General features: G+C 35.6%; 1 protein-coding gene and 1 long non-coding RNA gene across 2 annotated transcripts; both read left to right on the forward strand.

Annotated features, from left to right (window-relative positions):
• Positions 1–3,786: 3,786 nt before the first annotated feature.
• LOC145793389 (putative inactive poly [ADP-ribose] polymerase SRO3) lies at positions 3,787–4,487 on the forward strand. The gene is made up of 3 exons (XM_082876209.1): positions 3,787–3,929; positions 4,031–4,272; positions 4,369–4,487. The coding sequence occupies exons 1-3, from the start codon at positions 3,787–3,789 to the stop codon at positions 4,485–4,487; spliced, it is 504 nt and encodes a 167-aa protein (XP_082732335.1).
• A 6,936-nt stretch (positions 4,488–11,423) lies between these two features.
• On the forward strand, positions 11,424–12,536 carry LOC145792318 (uncharacterized). The gene is made up of 2 exons (XR_014331704.1): positions 11,424–11,855; positions 12,107–12,536. It is a non-coding gene; the product is annotated as an uncharacterized LOC145792318 (long non-coding RNA).
• The last annotated feature ends 11,485 nt before the right edge of the window (positions 12,537–24,021 follow it).

Raw genomic sequence — 24,021 nt, forward strand, 5'->3', positions numbered from 1 at the left:
TTGCAATGTATAATGTAGCAAAATAGTTTAGTATAATTTAATTTTTTCAATAAAGTATAATGAGAAAATAAATATATTTTTTCAAATGAAGGCAATAAAAAGATAAAATTTATTTATTTATTTATTTTTCCAATTTTTCAATTTTTTTCATTTTTTATATTTGTCTAGTCGAGAATAATATAAATATATAATTTTTTTTTTTTTACAAACAGTTAAAAAAAAGTCACAAAAGACAAAAAAAAATAAAATAAAATAAAATCACAAAAAAACCTATATCCAAACAACACCTACAAATTTGGAGGCAAAGTTGGTTGGAATTTGCCAAAATAGCAAATAACCATTGTAGCACCATTGCTATAATTTGGCAAAATAGCACTATTCATTGCCAAATTATAGGCAATAGCAATGGCAATATAGCAACAACCATTAGAGATGCTCTTAGATCATCTATTTTTACATTGTCCAGTTGCTTTGAGCTTGTGGCGAATGTTATTTCTTTTGAAGAATGTTGAGTGGGTGTCTCCGAAAGGTAGTGCACAAATGATACTAACTTTAAAGGTTTGGGAGGATCAAAAAGGGCAAGGTGCTATGGTTGTGTGCCGTCTTTGCAATCTTTTAGGTTTTGTGGTTGGCAAAGAATGTACGTATTTTCGAAGACAAATCTCAGGAAGTGGACTTTCTTTGGGATAAAGTTTGTCATTTAGCATCATTTTTCCAGTGAATCCTCATTTTAAAGGAGTCCCATTATTTTTATTAGTTAGAAATTGGGTATCAATGTGTGCTATGTAGGAGTTCTGTTTTTGGGATTTTGTTTTTTGGAGATGCATTTTCTTTCTTGTAGAGGATGCCTCATTCTCGCCTCTTTTTTTGATCTTTTCAATAAAATTCTTTGTTGTTGTTGATCAAAAAAAAAAAAAACATTAAGAACAATGCTTATTTTAAATAATTTTTGGTTCTCATATAATATCTGACAAAATTGAGTTAGCACAAATACTCCACACTTCTATTTTAAAATCATTTGTAGTTCTCATTTTTATTTTGCATGTTTGCTTTGGTGTTCACTTCATTGTTAGTTGAAAATAAGAAAAAGTAAGAATGGTGTTCATCGTTTTATGCCAATATGCCAACTAGGTAGCGAGTTAGAATAAAAGAGATTTTTTTGCACATGCTTCTTTTATAAAGTTAATTATTTATGAGAGTCGACGACCTAAAAGCTTACAATAGCCAAATCGTCACACTTAAATGCATGCTTGCAATAGAACTGGAACTTTCTCTTATTCATTTCCACAAACTGTAGCACAAATGCACATAGACATGCTTCCTAAAGAATATTTCGAATTTGAATCACTTTCGCCCTTTTTTTTCATATGAAACTATTACAATTTATAAAGAAGATGGTTACAACTGTTAACTCAACTACAGTTAACATAACTATGATCCTAACTAAGAAAAGTTACATAACTAACTTCCGTAACAGTAAGTAGTTAGAAGTTAGTTATGATGGATGAGAATTAATTTGGTGCTGCTGGAGATGCTGAGAGTCGATGTACTCTGCTAAGGCTTGATGTATGTACAGTTGTATGGACTCTGCTAAAGCTTGATATACACAATTGATTCAGCGTGATGGTGCAATAGCTGACTCATCTTCTTCTTGGTCTTGCAGCAGAACTGTATTCTTATCATGCCCCTGCAAGCTCAGAAGAGGGGACGACGGCAAGAGCTTGGACAGAAGAAATTGAAAGCGAGACACAGGGAGAGGCTTAGTAAAAAGACCAACCAGCTGATCAGAAGAAGAAATATGACAAACAACAACCTGGTTAGCAGCAACACGTTCACGAATATAATGATAGTCCACAGCAATATGCTTAGAACGAGCATGAAACACCGGATTAGAACTGAGAGAGATAGCAGACAAATTGTCACACCAAATAATAGGATAGCGAGAAGGAACCTTGAGCTCAGATAAAAGCATTTGAAGCCAACAAAGCTCAGCAGCCGCCTAGGCTAAAGCACGATACTCAGCTTCAGTGGATGAACGCGAGACGGTGGGTTGTTTTTTTGAGGACCACGAGATCAGATTGGGTCCCAAAAAGACACAATACCCCGTAGTAGACCGACGATCAACTACACAGCCAGCCCAATCTGAATAAGAAAAGGCAAAAAGATCAAGAGGACCAAGCAAACTACAAGCCTTGAGACAGAGACCCCTTCAAATACCGAAGAAGATGTTTAATAGCAGCAAAGTCAACCTCAGAAGGAGACTGCATGGCCTGGCAAGCATGATTAACAGCAAAAGCAATGTCAGGGCGGGTGATGGTAAGATACTGCAAAGCGCCCACAAGACTCCGATAGAGAGACGGCTGAGAAAAGGGGACTGAAGGAGAAGCAGTAGAAGAGGGCTTAACAGACATAGGAGCAGCACAAGGTTTACAGTTGGTTAAGCCAGCTTTATCAAGAATGGCAAGAGCATACTTAGACTGAGATAAGAAGTAGCCTGCAGGAGAATGGACAACTGAAATGCCTAAAAAATAGTTAATATCACCTAACTCCTTCATGGAAAAAGAAGTGTGCATGGAAGTAAGAAGAGCAGCAATATGAGAGGGATTGTTGCCTGTTAATAAAATGTCGTCAACATAGACAAGAAGCACTGTAATAGTAGTAGAGGTATGTTGAATGAAAAGAGAAGAATCAGAAGAACTAATGACAAAGCCATTGGAGAGAAGAAATTTAGAGAATGTAGAATACCAAGCCCTTAGGGCTTGCTTAAGTCCATACAAGGCTTTGTGTAATCGGCAAACCAACTGAGGATTCTTAGGATCAACATATCCCTGAGGTTGGGTCATGTACACTTCTTCATCTAAAACTCCATGGAGGAAGGCATTAGTAATCCTAACTAAGAAAAGTTACATAACTAACTTCCGTAACAGTAAGTAGTTCGAAGTTAGTTATGATGGATAAGAATTAATCTGGTGCTGCTGGAGATGCTGAGAGTCGATGTACTCTGCTAAGGCTTGATGTATGTACAGTTGTATGGACTCTGCTAAAGCTTGATATACACAATTGATTCAGCGTGATGGTGCAATAGCTGACTCATCTTCTTCTTGGTCTTGCAGCAGAACTGTATTCTTATCACTTCCCCATGCAAGCACAAACATGGGTGATTTCACATGCTAACACACACATACATAGAGACCGAATTGACATATTATCAAGATATCAACTTTCATCTTCATATGCACATATCCATTCATCGTTTTATGCCATTATACCAATTAGGTAACGAGTCAGAAAAAGAAATTTTTTTTTTTTTTTTTGCACGTGTTTTTTTAATAAAGTTATTTATTTATGAGAGTCAACAACCTAAAAGCTTACAAAAGCCAAATCGTCACACTTAAATGCAAGCTTGTAATAGAACCGCACTTCCTCTTATTCACTTACACAAACTCTAGCACAAATGCACGTAGACGTGCTTGCCCATGCAAGCATAGACATGGGTGGTTTCACATGCTAACACACACATACACGGAGACTGAATTGGCATATTATCAAGATACCAGCTTTCATCTTCACACGTATATGTCCACTCACCAATTCAATAAATTTAGAATGGTTGACAAGTGTCAATGATGCTCATCGTTTTATGCCATTATACCAACTAGGTAATGAGTTAGAATAAGAGAGAATTTTTTTGCACGTGCTTGTTTTATCAAGTTAATTATTTATGAGGGTTGACAACCTAAAAGCTTACAAAAGCCAAATCGTCAGACTTGAATGCATGCATGCAATATGCAATTTGCTAGGTATGGGGCATCGAACAAAGGAGTGGCTAGTATTTTGAGTCACAGGTTCGCATTGCCTAACAAGTTTTCTGGTTCTGAAGCTCATGGAATTGGCATCTATTTGTCTCCCTTACGCTTATCCCACACAAGGTACCACTCATACACATGCTTTAACATGTATTTTATTCATTGTATTGTAAATAGTTTTCTAGTTATTGGTAATGATTATTGATGGTTGAATTGTGTTTTAGTGCTATGTTATCCGAGGCCGATGATAATGGAGAAAATCATGTTATCCTGTGTAAAGTTATATTGGGTAAATGTGAACAAATTGAAGCAGGGTCCACACAGATGTATCCTTCCTGCCAAGATTTCGATACTGGTGTGGATAATCTTATGAATCCCAATTGGTATGTGGTGTGGTGTGCCAATATGAACACCCACATACTTCCTGAGTGTGTTGTGAGCTATAAATCTTCTGATCATGCGGAAGGTAAAAGAAAAAATGGTTTTCCTTGATTGCATTTTTTTTTTTCGTGCACGTTTATGTTTCATCTTTGGTGACCAGTTTTTGCTTTCTGTTTTTAAGGTCTATTTAGAGGATCATCGTTTGTGATGCCTCTCCCGGGTTCATCAAATGCTTTGTTAACAAATCTATTGTCCAAGTTACGCAACTCTACTCCTTCCTCAAGAGTTCAAGAATTGTAAACTTTGTGGGTTACATATAAGGTAAATTACGCTGCTTTTTCAACAAACAGAAGAATAGTATTAAGTATCTATTTTTTACTTAATTTTTCAAATATTTTACGAAAAGCATGGTTCCTCGGACTGTTTATTGCAATTGCTTATTTGTTGTGCCAGGATGGAAAAGTGGCTAAAGATGCTTTCATGAAATAATTACGATCAACTGTAGGGGACGAGATGTTGCTTTCAACTATTCAGGAAATTCGTGGCTGAAAAAAAGTTATTTTATTTATTTTTATTTTTTTAGTCACCTGCAGGAGCATTTAGAAACTATACTTCTCGTGGATGATCCATTTTGTACAACTAAATGTAATATTACCAGACAAAAAGGATTTTGAGAGGAAACCCCATGGATATCGAAAAAGAGAGGTTTTTTTCTTATTTTTTTATTTTATTTTATTATTATAGAGCTTTACCTCTCATCATATAAAAAATGGCTGATAGTGATGAACAACCATATGTTCATGATAAATTTAATATTTTTGACATTGTTCAAAATATTGAATTTTTTAGAATTTTTAAGCCATGCAAAACCATGGGTTATGACATTCAACACCCATTTTGGGTTTGTGGATCACACCAAAACTTAACTTTGATGAATTGGCTAAAGATCCAACATTGTTTGGATAATATAAAACCAAAGAATATAGTTGTTGAAAAGTGGTTTATACATACACAACATATATTTTTTATATGTCTATTTAGTAAAAAAGTCAAGGCCAAATCAATTTTTGAAGAACCTGAGAAAAGGATATGAGAATCAACTGTCGAATATTGGATTGAGAAAAGGTTAGACTACCCACCTCTGTCGATTTGTTTGCAAGGTCATCTATGGATGTGCATAGGTTTGTTTTGAAGATGAAAATGCTTCAAATGTGCATGGACACTGTCAATAGTATATAGATTGGAAATTATTAAATTTCCCAAATAATGTCTATTTTGATATAATGATTATAGAACTCTTCAAAAATTCGAGTTATCTCATTTTTAAGAGTTGGAGGGCATTGTTTGCATTAGTTTCTAGCGATTGTGGTCCAAATAATTTATGAATTTTAGTAAATATGGATTGTCCTAAATTTTTGTTCTTTATATCATTTAAGGCAAAATTCATTTTTACCTTAAATGAGGGGGGCATTGTTGACACCAAAAAATAAATATCTGCTGGTTGTGGCTTTTTTATTATGGCCAAGTGCATAATGCTTGAGGCCTTGAATTTGCCTCGAATTCGACTTCTTTTTTTTTTCCCTCTCTTTTCTTTTCTTTTCTTTTCTTTTTGCAAGGGTGGTTATGTATAGGGGTGTGCTAAAAAATTAGACATTCTGCAAGTGAGTTGGATTGGACTGATTGGGTGATAAAATTGACTTATCAATTTTTTTTTAATTTAATTTAATTTTATTTGTTAGGCTGTGTTGTTTTTTTTTTTTTTTTTTAAAGGTGGTTATATGTAGAGGTGTGCCAAAAAACTAGACATCTCGTACCAACTCATTGTACAAAATTATATGGAATTTATGAATTTTAACCAACAGTCTAACTGACCAATCAATTAAGTTGGGCTGGTTAAGTGATAAAATTAACTGATCAGTTAACCTATTAGTTAAATTTTGTTAATTTCATATAATTTTACACAATGAGTTGGTGCAAAAATGTCTAATATTTTATATAACTCACCCTTAAAATAAAAAAAATAAAAAAAACAAAACAAAATAAAAAAAAAAAAACTAATTAACACAGCAGGAAAAAAAAATGGCATTCGAGCCAAATTCGAGGCCTCGAGCACTACCGTGGCCATGTCCCGTTTAATTCATGGTGGCTTGTCGATTATGACCAAGTCTAATTTCATTGATTGTGGCCTATCGATTTTGGTCTATCAATTTAGACCATAAATTATTTTTAAACATAAAATTATGGCCACATATATTTGTACAAATATTTAAATTTTATATTATTATTATTGTTGTTTTTGTTTTGTTATGGTTTCTAGGTAATGGGCTTAAAAATTGGTGAAAGTTGGCAATGTGTGGCAAGTGGTAGCACTTTGTAAGGAATGTGGCTTGATTTTGTTTCACGAAGTGGAAGTTATACTTCGAATAGAAACCGTCAATTGTTGTCCAAAAAATAGGCTGAAAACATATTGGAGAAGGATCAACAAATCAACAAGATATCAAATTTATGAGTTCTTTATCTAGTTGTAGTCTATCTTAATCTAGGAGTAGATTACCTTAATTTAGGAATAGTTTTTACCTATTAGTTTTGGTTTTTCTAACCTTTCTTATTCCTGTCGATTGTGTAACAAAGATTGTGCTTGTTGTTTGATTAATGCAATTTAGTAACAAGTTTCAATTTTATTACCAATTTTTGTGCTTGTTTCTTCACATTACAACCTCCAAAGAAATCCTTGAACCTGTCAAGGCATAGAACATTCAAACCATAATTGCTTGATCTTTTTTGTTTGTGAAATTCTGGGTTTTCTGTTGAATCCCCTCTGTCGATTTGACCAAAACCAGATTTTTGTTAACATATTTTGGCACGCCCAATGGGACCTGTCTAATTTGGAGTGATGGCAAAGAAGGAGCAAATGGATATGCATGGAGATTCAGACTTGGGCCAAACTAGTGGCTCATTCATAAAAATAAAAAAATGCTCTTCTTCTTTAAACAGAGCAATTATTGGAAAGCATGCTTCCACATGAAACACAAGAATTTTTTGTAGAAATGAAAGCCATATTAGAATTCAATTTGGCTAAAAAATTACAAACTATTTTTCGTGAAGAGCCAATGTATGAGAATCCATTGTCAGAATCTCATATCTCATTTTTATGAGATTCCACTGTTCAATATAGAAGGCGATGAAATATTTCAGAATCTCATTTTTTGGGCAAAGGGGAACAAGAATAAATTAATGCCAAGAATGGCACTTGGGGGACAAGTCAACCCATTAGTAATTGAAAAAAAAGACCAACTCTACCAAGTAATTGGAGACCATGGTTTAAAGCCAAAAATGGTTGATAGTGATGAACAACCATATGTTCATGATAAATTTAATATTTTTGACATTGTTCAAAATATTGAATTTTTTAGAATTTTTGAGCCATGCAAAACCATGGGTTATGGCATTCAACACCCATTTTGGGTTTGTGGATCATACCAAAACTTAATTTTGATGAATTGGCTAAAGATCCAACATTGTTTGGATAATATAAAACCAAAGAATATAGCTGTTGAAAAGTGGTTTATACATACACAACATATATTTTTATATATGTCTGTTTAGTAAAAAAGTCAAGGCCAAATCAATTTTTGAAGACCCTGAGAAAAGGGTATGAGAATCCACTGTCGAATATTGGACTGGGAAAAGGTTAGACAGCCCAGCTTTGTCAATTTGTTTGCAAGGCCATATATGGATGTGCATAGGTTTGTTTTGAAGATGAAAATGCTTCAAATGTGCATTGATACTGTCAATAGTATATAGATTGGAAATTATTTAATTTCCCAAATAATGTCTAGTTTGATATAATGGTTATAGAACTCTTCGAAAATTCGAGTTATCTCATTTTTAAGAGTTGGAGGGCATTGTTTGCATTAGTTTCTAGCGATTGTACGCAAAACATTTTGAAACTGACTGCACCATATCAGAAAATTTGCAGAATCAAGTTTAACTGTAATGAATGAATTGAGATTAGAGATCAACAGATTAAGATTAGAAGATAAAGAAGAAAATAGAGATGAATCAGAAGAAGCCATTGATGGCCCAAAGTTATGCTCGTGAGAGCTTCAAAGTAGCTTTGATGCCATGAAGAAAAACTGAATGCAAATTCTCATTACAAAATATCTAAAGATACAAAGTGTATTTATAGATGACATACAAGAAATATCTAACTGATTAATAAATACTAACTACTTCTAACTAATCACCGTGAGATACGGAAACAGTTGACAGATGTAACTATCACGACCCAAACCCGCCCCTATAGGTTAGGGTCGTAACCGGCCAGTAATCCGTGATTACCAAAGGCCTGACTGAACCAAGCACGTAAACGGGGCTAGCGAAAGCTAATATGCGAGAAACAAAACGTCCAATGAGCTGTGAATTTACATGAGACAAAGACATTGCCATATATGTATTTTATGTACACGCATAAGGACAAGTACAACAAAAGGAAAAAGTCACTCCCACTGTTAACAAGTACAATGCCAGGGACGACTGACCAAGAAGCACATAAGTGAATTACAAAAGAGGTGAACCCTGGCCACACCAAACTTAGATAGATAGGAACCTCACAATGAGGCACAGTGGTTAGCTTGACAAAACCCCAGCAAGACTGACGCCATTACGCCCTTTCTTGTGCTGGATCACCTACACGGTATGCCAAAATGTGAGCTAGGGCCCAGTGAATAATAGCTGGATTAAAAAGATTTTGAATGATAATGTATCATTAAATAAAACACAAAATTAAGTAGATTCATATGACGTTGAAGAAGCATAACATTTTGTTAGCAAAAAATCTGGTCTGGGCCAAATCGACAGGGGTGATTCGACAAAGAAGCCAAACTTTTACAAACAACAACAAATCAAGAAATTATGGTCCGAACGTTCTATGCCTTGACAGATTCAAGGACTTCTTTGGAGGCTGTAATGCGAAGAAACAAGAAAGAATAAACTGAAAATCAATTATTGAACAAACAAACTTGGAATTTAATTAGTAAGATTAAAATTCCAGTTCAATGTACATGACAATCGACAAAGAATTCTTAGTTACAAAAACTGAACTACAGATGGACTACTCCTAAGTAAGAACTAACTAAGTTAAGTTACTCCTAATGTTATAAGGGTTGTAAATTTGTTTGAAGGTCCTTCTAACTTCGAATTCCCAGCTTTTATATTGTTGGTCTTCAAACTTCGTTGGTGCTCTACTGCCATGTGTCCCATCATGTAGCCAGCTACCTCCACCTCAATGCCCATGATCTCTGCAACTGCCAGTAACTGCTTCTCTGCTACAGCTTTTCTCCTTCTAAAAAACATGACACGTATCTTGTATGCCTTGCATGCTAACTTTATGGCTTGACGCCTGGGCCATGTTTGGCCACATTCCACTTCATTACTAGACGAATCAACAGGAAAACCAGAACTGCCACGTCTGTCTCTTTGAATATTTCCTTTTTGTCACTTGCTCTGTATTCTAGGCTTCATATTCACTCGTTGTTCACTTGTAAACTTGTGGAAACTCGTGGTCTTTAAACCTAGCATCCGCTGGACCAATTCTCTACATTTGTTACATACAATCGACAGAGAATATACAATTTTTAGTGTCAACACATTTCCTGCAGTTTGTTCAAAACAGTAAATACAGATGGCCTATAAGACCGAACAAGCGGTCATTAAGACCGGAAATCAGATATGATAACTTTTGCCATATTAAACAGGAGTCCCACGGAAAGGAACTAACAGAATTATACTCATAAGAAGAGGTGCCAGAGTTGTCATAATGACAATGGGAACTAAGATCAATTGTCAATCATCTACATGAGAACTATATCGGAATAACCCATAAACTGAAACAGAGAAAAGATAATGCAAATCATATGTATTTACAATAGTGTTACTCACAGTGTATACTGAGATGCGGGTGACTGGCACTTGGTGTTTGACCTACACAGACAAATATAATTGTAGAAAGTTTAAGTGACATATATTTAACTTATTGGTTTCTTTGTTTAGGAATTATTTTGCCGAAACATTAACTACTGCTAAAAGTTCATGCAATGCGCATCGATCGTAACTATGGGTGTAAAACATGCTAACGGAGGCTCGAGAGTGGAGTAAACAACCCAGAAAAATGAATCCGGGCAACCAAACAGCCGCACGTGCAGAGCCTCCTGGCCGCACATGCGGGTCTCTCTCCGCACGTGCACTCCTACGTGCTTTTTAGATAGAATGCAACCCAAATTTCCCCTGAAATCTACACGTGCAGGCCTACCCGCCGCACGTTCGCCGATGCTCTTCCGCACGTGCACTGATGCTCTCCCGCACGTGCGGGCTCCCTAGCCGCATGTGCGGCTCTGGGTGTGTGAGAACCCGAATATAAAAATTAAGTAAATAATTAATAAGTTAGGCTCTTACCATTTGAGTTGCATGTATCTTATATATGTATTTTGTATATTTATCTATTTATTTGACCTAAGTGTGCCCACCACTAGTATAAAATAAAATAAACACAAACCCTAACTCTTGTTATAATTGTTTTCCACAACACTAGCAGCCCTAGCAGCCGTGTGGGTTTATGAAGGAAAGAGTGGGGTTTTTCAATCATCAAGATTATTGTTGTAGCCAAGAAGGAGAGCTTTGGGTGTGTTGTGCTGTGTGGCCTCCTAGGTTTTCTTCTCTTCTTTCTTTGTTCTTTATCCTAATAATATTGTTATTTAATTCATTCATGGAGGTTGTAGGTTTATATATTTTGTATATATTTATACTGTTAAGAAATCTGAGGAGCTAAATTTATGTGTAAAGAATGGGTGTAATTCTTAGTTCAAAAATTCTGCACACAATCACAAACTTTAAATATCAAGAAACCATATCAAACGGATGAATTTTAATCTGAAATTTTTACAGTAGATCAATTACATATTGAATTGCATATCTGAATTTTTTCATAATTTTTGGGAGTCAAAATTCATATAAATTGAGGTATCCAAATCTGTCCAGGAAACCAGTCCGAAACAGTAAATTCGGGAGTGTTGTTCTCTTTGGGTATAAATCCAAAAATTATCAAATTAGTGTCATTAGAACCGGTTACGAGTCTAGTTTCACACGTTTTTGGCCTTGCATTGATTGCTCGTGTATATTAAGAGAACCTTCAATATCTTTAAAGTGCTGCAGAAAACAACCTGTTTGGATATAATAAATTGTAGATAATTATTTTGATAAGAAAATCAAGTGAAACCAATTGGGTTTGAAACTTAGGATATATTAGATCATATCTGGAGGTTATTGGAATTTTTCGAATAGCGTGGAGTGGGTTTTGTAATTTTCAAAGTTAGCGAATAGGTTGGGAAGGCTTGTTTGAAATTCTGTGTTTATCTTAAAGTCACAATGAATTAAGTTTTGACCGGAACCCATGTCTTGGGTGATTTTAAACCTTGAAGAACATGAACTTAGGTAATATTTAAGAGTAACGGTGAGTTGGGTTGAGCCGTGTTAGTGTGCTTTAGTTTGGGGTTACTTAGTTCGTATTCTTTAGTATTTTTAAATTAGTAGTGACGTGTAGTTTTCATATTGGTTCAGGGCACTAGTTGGACTTTCATACTCTATTCGAGGATTATATTATTTTGTTTCCAGGTGAGTAGTTTCATGCTACGTATTTTTATAAATGTTCCCCTACCCTGAACTATTGGAAAATTAAATTGTTGTTTTAAGACTAAACTGTTTTGATAAATTATTATATTATTAATGGAATCAAATTATTTCTAAAACATGTGTGAACTTGGCATACTGTAAACTATTTGTTTTGGTCTCATGTTTATAATGATGAACTACCATATTTTGCGAAACTGATGTGTATTGATTATTGGGACCATGTGTGTATTTAGTCCAGGGAAATTATTCCACTGTGTGTGGTGACTCTGGCCACTAGGGAACAGATCCGGGTTGGGCCGTGATGACTCTAGTGCTCAACGATTGTAAGGAAAAGACCTTTAAAAACAACTAGGTGACCTTCAATCGGATCGTCTTTGAGAAAAGGCCCAGGTACCACCCTGAGGATGACTCTTAGTTCGGTATTGGATCCAACGGGGCTTATAGCCTTGAGAACTGTGTGGCAGATTATTTGTTTTTATTGGTACCCAGAAAATTATTGGTGTTCATGTTATAATCTGTTTTAAGTGGAAAATGTCGTTTATCATGTTCTTGCGAGACATGAGTATTTTAAGTGTTGAACTGTGGAACCTTCTTTTTGAAACAGATTGTATTTACCAAACTGTATGCCAATCTAGTTTCTATGATATATATCTTATTTTGGAATTGAACCCTGTTTTCAAAACTGTATTTACTATCCATGTTGCTACTCATTGAGCTATCAGCTGACTTAGTTGTTTACCATTTCCAGGTGTTAGAAGGACTTAGAGTGGACTCATGGCATAGTGGGGACTCAATTGCATGGACCTCTAGGGCATTCCTTTAGTTTAGAGTGTTATGTCAAGTTTGTGCATATTTATATTTATTCTTATCGAAGTTCATTTTGGATTATTTTTGATATGTGGGTTGTTTATATCCCATAAGTTTGGATGGTTTTTTATTACGGTTGATTTTGCCGTTTATAATTGTGACATGTCTGGATTGAGTTTTGGTTATTTATTATTGGACTATTGTTCAGTTGTTCAATGTGATTGGATTCGTGTTTAGGCTTACGTGTGCCTTGGGCTAAGTCCCTGTGGGCCACGGCCGGTCATGCCCGGATTTGGGGTGTGACAGGGTGTTCCAGAACCGAATGTCTGCTCTGTTTTGGGGTTCAAACTTCCTTAAAATCAAACCCAAAATCCATTAAATCAAAGATCACAAATTGATAAACATGGTGTACAATCAATTTCTATACTCAGTTTAAGAATGAAACCAAAGATCCAAACTCAAATTCTACAAGCTCTTAAACAATTTCAAGGCCAAAAGAAAATAACATCAATACATATTGAACTTCCATTTCTTCCACCAAACTAAGAGAATTTAGTTAGAAATATGCAAAGCCAATTAATTTAAGCTAAAATAGGTTTGTAGTTCCTCCTATACTACCCAAACCCTTACTCTCCATTTCAATTACAAGAGTTTAGAGTGAAATCTACCTAAACAAAAGAAATAAGGGAGGGAATTCTTACCTTAAAGAGTCAAGTTGATGGAGTGATCACACACTTTCACTTTTTCTTCTTCCCTTCTCTTCTTGTTCACTTCTCTAGAACTCTCTCTCTCTCTCTCTCTCTCTCTCTCTCACAAATGATATTTTCTTTCTTCCCTTGAGGCCAACCAAACATTTATATATACATATATAATGCTAGATTACTTGGTTTCAAATAATTTCCACTTATACCCACTCCCATTAAATTATCTCTTATCACAACTTAAACAAATTAACTCCCTCTTCGGCTAGTTAGAATGAATTAGGCTCTAGCACTTACATCCTTATTTAATTAATAACAGAGCATTACAAGTTAACGAATCAAACAGGTCTTTTCACAAAGAACATATCTGTTAGCAGACACAATGCTTATAATAGACATATAAAACCCGAATAAACGCATGATTTAGATTTAACATAAAGGTAATCGTAAAAACAACAGTTAAGGAGAAAGATGGGTGTTACAGTAACTATCATTGAGCCTTGAGCTGAAGCTGAACATGCTCTGATAATGCAGGTGTATAAGTTGAAGCTGAACTGACTTGAGCTGCAGCTGTGATTGCATCAGATGCACTAGAAGATGCTTCAATATTAATATCCCTAACAATTTCATATAATTTTATATGATGAGTTGGTACGAAATGTCTAATATTTTATATAACTCACCCTTAAAAAAAACAAACAAACAAACAAACAAAATAAAAATAAAAAAAAACTAACACACACAACAGGAAAAAAAAAAAAAAAAAAACCCGACATTCGAGCTGAATTCGAGGCCTCTAGCGCTACTGTCGCCAAGACCTATTTAATTTATGGTGGCTTGTCGAATATGACCAAGTCTAATTTCATTGATTGGGGCCTATCGATTTTGGTCTGTCAATTTAGACCATAAATTATTTTTAAACATAAAATTATGGCCACATATTTGTACAAATATTTATATTTTATATTATTATTATTGTTGTTTTTGTTTTGTTATGGTTTCAAGGTAATGGGCTTAGAAAATGGTGAAAGTTGGCCACGTGTGGCAGGTGGTAGCACTTTGTAAGGAATGTGGCTTGATTTTGTTTCACGAAGTGGAAGTTATACATCGAATAGAAACCGTCAATTGTTATCCTACAAATAGGCTGAAAACAGATTGGAGAAGGATCAACAAATCAACAAGACATCAAATTTATGAGTTCTTTATCTAGTTGTAGTCTATCTTAATCTAGGTGTAGATTACCTTAATTTAGGAATAGTTTTTAGCTATTAGTTTTGGTTTTTCTAACCTTTCTTATTCCTGTCGATTGTGTAACAAAGATTGTGCTTGTTGTTTGATTAATACAATTGAGTGACAAGTTTCAATTTTATTACCAATTTTTGTGTTTGTTTCTTTACATTACAACCTCCAAAGAAGTCCTTGAACTTGTCAAGGCATAGAACATTCAAACCACAATTGCTTGATCTTTTTTGTTTGTGAAATTATGGGTTTTCTGTTGAATCCCCTCTGTCGATTTGACCAAAACCAGATTTTTGTTAACATATTTTGGCATGCCCAATGGGACCTGTCTAATTTGGAGTGATGGCAAAGAAGGAGCAAATGGATATGCATGGAGATTCAGACTCGGGCCAAACTAGTGGCTCATTTATAAAAATAAATAAAATGCTCTTCTTCTTCAAACAGAGCAATTATTGGAAAGCATGCTTCCACATGAAACACAAGAATTTTTTGTAGAAATGATAGCCATATTAGAATTCAATTTGGCTAAAAAATTACAAACTATTTTTCGTGAAGAGCTAATGTATGAGAATCCATTGTCAGAATCTCATTTTTATGAGAATCCATTGTTCAATAAAGAAGGCGATGAAATATTTCAGAATCTCATTTTTTGGGCAAAAGGGAACAGGAATAAATTAATGCCAAGAATGGCACTTGGGGGACAAGTCAACCCATTAGTAATTGAAAAAAAAGACCAACTCTACCAAGTAATTGGAGACCATGGTTTAAAGCCAAAAATGGGTGATAATGGTGAACAACCATATGTTCACGATAAATTTAATATTTTTGACAATGTTCAAAATATTGAATTTTTTAGAATTTTTGAGCCATGCAAAACCATGGGTTATGACATTCAACACCCATTTTGGGTTTGTGGATCATACCAAAACTTAACTTTGATGAATTGGCTAAAGATCCAACATTGTTTGGATAATATAAAACCAAAGAATATAGCTGTTGAAAAGTGGTTTATACGTACACAACATATATTTTTATATATGTCTATTTAGTAAAAAAGTCAAGGCCAAATCAATTTTTGAAGACCCTGAGAAAAGGGTATGAGAATCCACTGTCGAATATTGGATTGAGAAAAGGTTAGACAGCCCACCTCTGTCGATTTGTTTGCAAGGCCATGTATGGATGTGCATAGGTTTGTTTTGAAGATGAAAATGCTTCAAATGTCCATTGATACTGTGAATAGTATATAGATTGGAAGTTATTTAATTTCCCAAATAATGTCTATTTTGATATAACGGTCATAGAACTCTTTGAAAATTCGAGTTATCTCATTTTTAAGAGTTGGAGGGCATTGTTTGCATTAGTTTCTAGTGATTGTGGCCTATCGATTGTGGCCAAAATAATTTATGAATTTTAGTAAATATGAATTGTCCTAAATTTTTTTCTTTATATCATTTAAGGCAAAATTCATTTTTACGTTAAATGAGGGGGGCATTGTTGACACCAAAAAGTAAATATATGTCGATTGTGGATTTTTTATTATGGCCAAGTCCCGTTTAATTTATGGTGGCTTGTCGATTATGACCAAGTATAATTTCATTGATTGTGGCCTATCGATTTTGGTCTGTCTATTTAGACCATAAATTATTTTTAAACATAAAATTATGGCCACATATATTTGTACAAATATTTATATTTTATATTATTATTATTGTTTCTTAGGTTTTTATTCTTGGCAACCCCGTTTGACAAAACTCCTTTAAGTTGTATTTGTTTTCGCGCTTTTTATTTCAGTGAGGCTATAAGTGTTTAGATGCGAATCAAACCCGAATTGTGCCCTGCAGAGAAGTTTGTGATGTTAATACTTTCAAGATTGCCACTTCACTGATTATGGCGGGGGTCGAGCTGCCCGGTCAGCTCGCGGGGTTGAGGGGCAGCACCCCCGAAGCAAAATGCGAAAATGCATTCAAAGTTGCCTCCTCGCTCGAGCGTCCATTAATGCATTCAAAGTTACCTCCCCACTCGAGCGTCCATTCCCTAGCTTGAGCGAAGAATGCTGAGTTTCAGAAGTTTGGTGAGTCTGCAAATATACTATGATCCGTGTTTTCACGCTCGAGCATCCATTTCCCCGCTCGAGCGTACACCCTAGTGCTGAACACGTCATACGGAGTCCTCGCTCGAGCGTCCATTCCCACGCTCGAGCGGACCTCGCAATTTCAGATTCTATAAATTCGCAAGTTGCTCCAAATCTAGAATTACTTCTCCAAATCTTCTTCTTGGGTTTTAGGGTTTATATCTGGGGATATTTTGCTAGTTTTCTTTGATGTTTTGATTGAGTATTCAACTCATGGTTTAAAGAGTATATATCAAAGGATTATTTGTTTGTTCTATACAAAAGAGTGAGTTGTTCTTCGATGGATTCTGAAGAATTTGAGCCTGAAGCTTTGGTGGATTCTGGAGTAGCTCATCGTCAAGACAATTCTGAGGTGAAGACGGGGTTGGAAGAGGCACATAAGGGTTGGTTCAATTCGGGCGTGGATTCGCTAGGTAATTGAGAGTATACCTGTGTAATTCCTTTATATCTTCTTAGTGGATTGTTTTGTGGCTGTTGCCCGTGATTTTTTTTATCACAATTGGAGGTGCTCCAATTGTGGTTTTTCCACGTTAAAATTGTTGTGTCGATTTGTCTTGATTGTTTGATTGGGATTATTTTATTGCTTAAAATTGATACATAATCACAAATCAACATCTAGAGGATTTCTAGATTTTTTCAATTAGTATCAAAGCAGGTCGTTCTATTTTTTTTAAAAAAATTCTTTTAGAACGAGATCTTGCTTGATTTGTGATAATGGATTCAATACGTGAGGGAAATTCTATGGTTCGACCACCCCTACTTGACGGATCCAATTATTCTTTTTGGAAAGCTCGGATGAGAATGTTTTTGAAATCTATTGATGAAAAAGTTTGGAAATCTGTCATGAATGGGTGGACCGAACCAACATATACCGTTGATAGAGTAACTTTTCCCAAACCAATTAATTAGTGGGACACAATTGATTACCAATATAGTATCTGGAATAGTAAAGCTATCAATTCTCTCTTTTGCGCTGTCACACCTGAAGAGTTTAGTCGTATTTGCAATTGTGAAGTCGCAAAAGGAGCTTGGGATATCTTACAAACTATTCATGAGGGCACTCCTTTTGTTAAACGCTCAAAACTTCAAAGGCTTACGTCTAGTTTCGAAAACCTTTCAATGAAAGATAGTGAGACCTTCGATGAATTTTATGCGGAGTTGAGTGACATTATAAATTCCAGCTTCAATTTAGTTGAAAAAATACCAGAATCCAAAGTTGTGGGAAAAATTTTGAGATCCTTGCCCGATCAGTTCCAACCAAAAGTTACGGCTATTGAGGAGGCTCAAGATGTTGACAACCTCAAGCTGGATCACTTGGTTGGAAATCTCCAAACTTATGAAGCACATAGGAATTTCAAAAAGAAACAAAAGGATGCTATTGCTTTTAGTAATGCTCATAGAGTTGGAAAGGATTCTGATAAAGATTGTGAGATAGATTCCAAGATTACAACTGCTTTTGTTAAACAATTTAAAAATCTTTTTTGAAAAAGAATCCTAATCTTTTGAAATCTACTCATACTCATAAATCTAAAGGCAAAGATAAACTCAAAATTAATTCTATAGCCAAGAAGGAGAAAGGAAAGATACAAGCGAACTCTGAAAGAGTTCAATGCTATGAATGCCAAGGATTTGGCCACTTTGCCTCAAGATGCCCCACTCGTTTGAGAAAGAAGCAAGCCCTCGCTATCACTGGGGATGATGAATCAGAATCTGATGAAGATGAAAGTGACAACGAAGATCAAGGCGAAGAGGGACATAAACAATTCCTTGCTTTCATGGTGGCTTCCGAAACTGAAGGACGAACAGAGTATCCGAAGAGCCCGATTGAGAATGCCACTGATGATGAATCCTCGGAAAGTGATGATGAAGAACTTGAGCAAGCTTATAAAAAGTTGTATAAGGAATCTCTTAAGTTATCCAAATTGAATGAAAAACTCACTATGAAGCTCAAAGCATGTGAAAGTGAGAATGTCAAACTAAAGGAGGAGATTTCCGAGGCTAGGAATGATGCCCTTAAGATTTCTAATGATCGACAAACTCTTTGTGCAAAACTCTTGACTTGTGAGACAGAGAGGAATGAGCTACAGCAAATCTATGCAACATATGAAGAAAAGATTGAAACTCTCGAAATGTCTCAAGTTGCTTTGGAAGAACTAATGATCAAAAAAGAGGAAGAGCTCAAGTGTGCTATGGCTACCATTGGTCTTTGGAACAGAGGATCAAAGACTTTGGACAATATCATTGGGTCTCAACAAATTTGTTTTGACAAGAGTGGCATTGGCTTTGGTGATAACAAAGAGCAAAAACATAGTGCATCTACATCTCATGATACAAGAACTCAAGAAAAGGGAGAACAGAAAATTCAACATAAGGATGGACTTCTCAAACTTCCTAGAGTTGGTAAGGTCAAAGAAAAGAAGGTACACCCTGTACACCCCGTGTTTATTTGTCATCATTGTGGTATGCATGGTCATATTCGCCCTTATTGTTATGAGTTGCATGGGAGAGTGTCCCATAGAGATGGAAGAAATTCCAACATCTCGTGGGGTAGGAGACAATTCATTGGTAGTAAAGAGGTTAAAGGTCATATTAGACCTCGTTATTTTGATTTGCTTAAGAACAAACATGAACAAAGGCTGTGTTTTCCTAGACCTAGAAATAGGAAGTTGGAAACCAAGTCGAGACGGGTTTCCATTGAAAGCAAAGGGAACCACAACGTCAAGACACCATCCAAGAACCGCAATTCTCACAACTTTCTTCATACTAAAACGGTTTGGGTGCGAAAACTTGACTTGTGTTAATTTGTATTTTTTTTTTAGTTTTTGGGCTTTTGTGTGTGTGTGTGTGTGTGTGTGTGTGTGTGTGTGTGTGTGTTTTTTGAGTCATTTAATGTGTGCATGTTCGTTTTCTGACTTGCTTTGTTTAGAAAAAAAAAAAAAAAAAAAAACCAAAAATATTTTCTTAGCATGGTTTTGCAAGCTTGAAATTTTTGTATAGTCCTTGGTGCATATTGGAATTGATGAAAATATCCATTACATGTTAATATGTGTGTACTTTCTGTGGTCATTACTCATTATGGAGTGTGTGTTCTTTGATTAGTATGTCTCATTCTGTACACACTCTTGGATTAACAAATTTTGGAGTCTTCCACCTTAGTGATTATTTTTTCTCTATGGACTTCTGTCATTGATCTTTTGCGTTTCTAAAGGAGTTGACCTATATTAGCATATCATGGGTGATGTTGAGTCTCTTAACCATCTTCCATCTTTTTGCATCTCCACGGCTTTCCTCTTTGTTCTTTGTAGTCTAGGCATGAGGAAAAGGCTACCTCAGCGTCACCAACCAGGCCATCCTTATTATATCCATGCTTCTCTGGTTCGGTTTCCATACTCTTGAGCGTGTCAGCCGCTAATAAGTGTGCAAAAGAAAGAAAAGAAAAAGATGTAAAAAAAAAAAAAAAAAAAAAAAAAAAAAGAGGAAAAAATAAAGGATTCATTGATTGAGGGGGAGACTCCGCCTTTACTCACCAAATACCCCTTGATTCCTAGTGGTTTGACTTTCCGTAGTTGTGCTTAGATTCTCTTGTCAGAGGTCCAGCTATCAGATCACTACTAGGATTTGAATTTTGAGTTTGTCGAACTCCAAGAATCACACACACACTTTTCTCATGGGATCTATGCTTTTCACATAATGCATCACTTTCTTTTATGAGGAATCTTGTAGTGGCTGTGCACATTGTGTTTTCAAGTAATTGTGCTTCTTGGATAGTCTTGTGTGTTCTAAGGTACAAATATGAGATTTCTTGCTTGCTCCACCATATTATTTTTGTCGATTTCTTCTGGTTCATTGTTTTCTATACAGTGTTTGTGGTTGCTTTGAGTGAAAGGGAGATTGGCTTTAGTTGGTTGACATGATGCTTTGCACTGCGTCTTTATTATTTCATTCTTGCATACTCCTGATATTTACATAATCTTATCATTGCTTGTGTGGTTTCTGATCTTGCTTTAGTTGATTGAGCTTCCTTTGTCAATTCATGACAAAAATGGGGAGTGATGTTGTCTGGTGCATGTGTCTTAGGATTTCATGTATTCATGTCTTAGGATTTCATGTATTCATGTCTTAGGATTTCAAGTTTTCATGCCATGGGTCGGTCGGGTGCATGTGTCTTAGGTTTCATCTATTCATGCTACATGTTTTTAAAATCTCCAAGTCGCATTTATTCATGTTTTCTATCTCATGCTTCAAGATAATCTTGTCATATGTTTATTGTTTTTTTCATATACTCTTGTGGGACTAATAGTTGTTTTGGAGATTGTGGCACTAATAACTGTTTTGCAGATCGTGACCTTGAGAAAGAAGTTGGTTTTTGTTGGCTGTAATGGGTTGGGGTGATTAGGATTTTATTTGTTAGGTGTGTTTTGTCACAGCATTGCCAAATGGGGAGATTGTTAGGTTTTTATTCTTGGCAACCCCGTTTGACAAAACTCCTTTAAGTTATATTTGTTTTCGCACTTTTTATTTCAATGAGGCTATGAGTGTTTAGATGCGAATCCAACCCGAATTGTGCCTTGCAGAGAAGTCTGTGATGTTAACACTTTCAAGATTGCCACTTCGCTAATTATGACGGGGGTCGAGCTTCCCGGTCAGCTCGCGGGGTCGAGGCGCAGCGCCCCCGAAGCAAAATGCAAAAATGCATTCAAAGTTGCCTCCCCGCTTGAGCGTCCATTAATGCATTCAAAGTTGCCTCCCCGCTCGAGCGTCTATTCCCCCGCTCGAGCGAAGAATGTTGAGTTTCAGAAGTTTGGTAAGTTTGCAAATATACTGTGATCCGTGTTTTCACGCTCAAGCGTCCATTTCCCCGCTCGAGTGTACACCCTAGTGCAGAACACATCATATAAAGTCCCCACTCGAGCGTCCATTCCCACGCTCGAGCGGACCTCGCGATTTTAGATTCTATAAATTCGCAAGTTGCTCCAAATTTAGGATTACTTCCCCAGATCTTCTTCTTGAGTTCCAGGGTTTATATCTGCGGATATTTTTCTAGTTTTCTTTGATGTTTTCATTGAGTATTCAACTCATGGTTTAAAGAGTATACATCAAAGGATTATTTGTTTGTTCTATACAAAAGAGAGAGTTGTTCTTCGGTGGATTCTGAAGAATTCGAGCCTGAAGCTTTGGTGGATTCTGCAGTGGCTCATCGTCAAGACAATTCCGAGGTGAAGACGGGGTTGGAAGAGGCACATAGGGGTTCGTTCAATTCGGGCGTGGATTCGCCAGGTAATTGAGAGTATACCTGTGTAATTCCTTTATATCTTCTTAGTAGATTGTTTTGTGGCTGTTGCCCGTGGTTTTTTTTATCACAATTGGAGGTGCTCCAAATGTGGTTTTTCCACGTTAAAATCGTTGTGTTGATTTGTCTTGATTGTTTGATTGGGATTATTTTACTGCTTAAAATTGATACATAATCACAAATCAACATCTAGGGGATTTCTAGATTTTTTTCATTGTTGTTTTTGTTTTGTTATGGTTTCCAGGTAATGGGCTTAGAAAATGGTGAAAGTTGGCAACGTGTGGCAGGTGGTAGCACTTTGTAAGGAATGTGGCTTGATTTTGTTTCACGAAGTGGAAGTTATACTTCGAATAGAAACCGTCAATTGTTATCCTACAAATAGGCTGAAAACAGATTGGAGAAGGATCAACAAATCAACAAGACATCAAATTTATGAGTTCTTTATCTAGTTGTAGTCTATCTTAATCTAGGTGTAGATTACCTTAATTTAGGAATAGTTTTTAGCTATTAGTTTTGGTTTTTCTAACCTTTCTTATTCTTGTCGATTGTGTAACAAAGATTGTGCTTGTTGTTTGATTAATGCAATTGAGTGACAAGTTTCAATTTTATTACCAATTTTTGTGTTTGTTTCTTCACATTACAACCTCCAAAGAAGTCCTTGAACCTGTCAAGGCATAGAACATTCAAACCACAATTGCTTGATCTTTTTTGTTTGTGAAATTCTGGGTTTTCTGTCAAATCCCCTTTGTCGATTTGACCCAAACCAGATTTTTGCTAACATATTTTGGCACGCCCAGCGGGACCTGTCTAATTTGGAGTGATGGCAAAGAATGACCAAATGGATACGCATGGAGATTCAGACTTGGGCGAAACTAGTGGCTCATTCATAAAAATAAAAAAATGCTCTTCTTCTTCAAACAGAGCAATTATTGGAAAGCATGCTTCCACATGAAACACAAGAATTTTTTGTAGAAATGAAAGCCATATTAGAATTCAATTTGGCTAAAAAAATTACAAACTGTTTTTCGTGAAGAGCTAATGTATGAGAATCCATTGTCAGAATCTCATTTTTATGAGAATCCAATGTTCAATAAAGAAGGCGATGAAATATTTCAGAATCTCATTTTTTGGGCAAAAGTGAACAAGAATAAATTAATGCCAAGAATGGCACTTGGAGGACAAGTCAACCCATTAGTAATTGAAAAAAAAGACCAACTCTACCAAGTAATTGGAGAGCATGGTTTAAAGCCAAAAATGGCTGATAGTGATGAACAACCATATGTTCATGATAAATTTAATATTTTTGACATTGTTCAAAATATTGAATTTTGTAGAATTTTTAAGCCATGCAAAACCATGGGTTATGACATTCAACACCCATTTTGGGTTTGTGGATCACACCAAAACTTAACTTTGATGTATTAGCTAAAGATCCACCATTGTTTGGATGATATAAAACCAAAGAATATAGCTGTTGAAAAGTGGTTTATACATACACAACATATATTTTTATATATGTCTATTTAGTAAAAAAGTCAAGGCCAAATCAATTTTTGAAGACCCTGAGAAAAGGGTATGAGAATCCACTATCGAATATTGGATTGAGAAAAGGTTAGACAGCCCACCTCTGTCGATTTGTTTGCAAGGCCATGTATGGATGTGCATAGGTTTGTTTTGAAGATGAAAATGCTTCAAATGTGCATTGATACTGTCAATAGTATATAGATTGGAAATTATTTAATTTCCCAAATAATGTGTATTTTGATATAATGGTTATAGAACTCTTTGAAAATTTGAGTTATCTCATTTTTAAGAGTTGGAGGGCATTGTTTGCATTAGTTTCTAGTGATTGTGGCCTGTCGATTGTGGCCAAAATAATTTATGAATTTTAGTAAATATGAATTGTCCTAAATTTTTGTCCTTTATATCATTTAAGGCAAAATTCATTTTAACGTTAAATGAGGGGGGTATTGTTGACAC

Source organism: Camellia sinensis, chromosome 6 (assembly GCF_055761805.1).
Source record: "Camellia sinensis isolate YWXY chromosome 6, ASM5576180v1, whole genome shotgun sequence".
In the NCBI taxonomy this organism is placed as follows: domain Eukaryota; kingdom Viridiplantae; phylum Streptophyta; class Magnoliopsida; order Ericales; family Theaceae; genus Camellia; species Camellia sinensis.

Coding starts and splice junctions, on each gene's coding strand:
- LOC145793389 (XM_082876209.1), top strand. CDS start 3,787: ATGCAATTTGCTAGGTATGGGGCATCGAACAAAGGAGTGGCTAGTATT. Junction 3,930..4,030: donor TTACGCTTATCCCACACAAG/GTACCACTCATA, acceptor ATTGTGTTTTAG/TGCTATGTTATCCGAGGCCG. Junction 4,273..4,368: donor ATCTTCTGATCATGCGGAAG/GTAAAAGAAAAA, acceptor TCTGTTTTTAAG/GTCTATTTAGAGGATCATCG.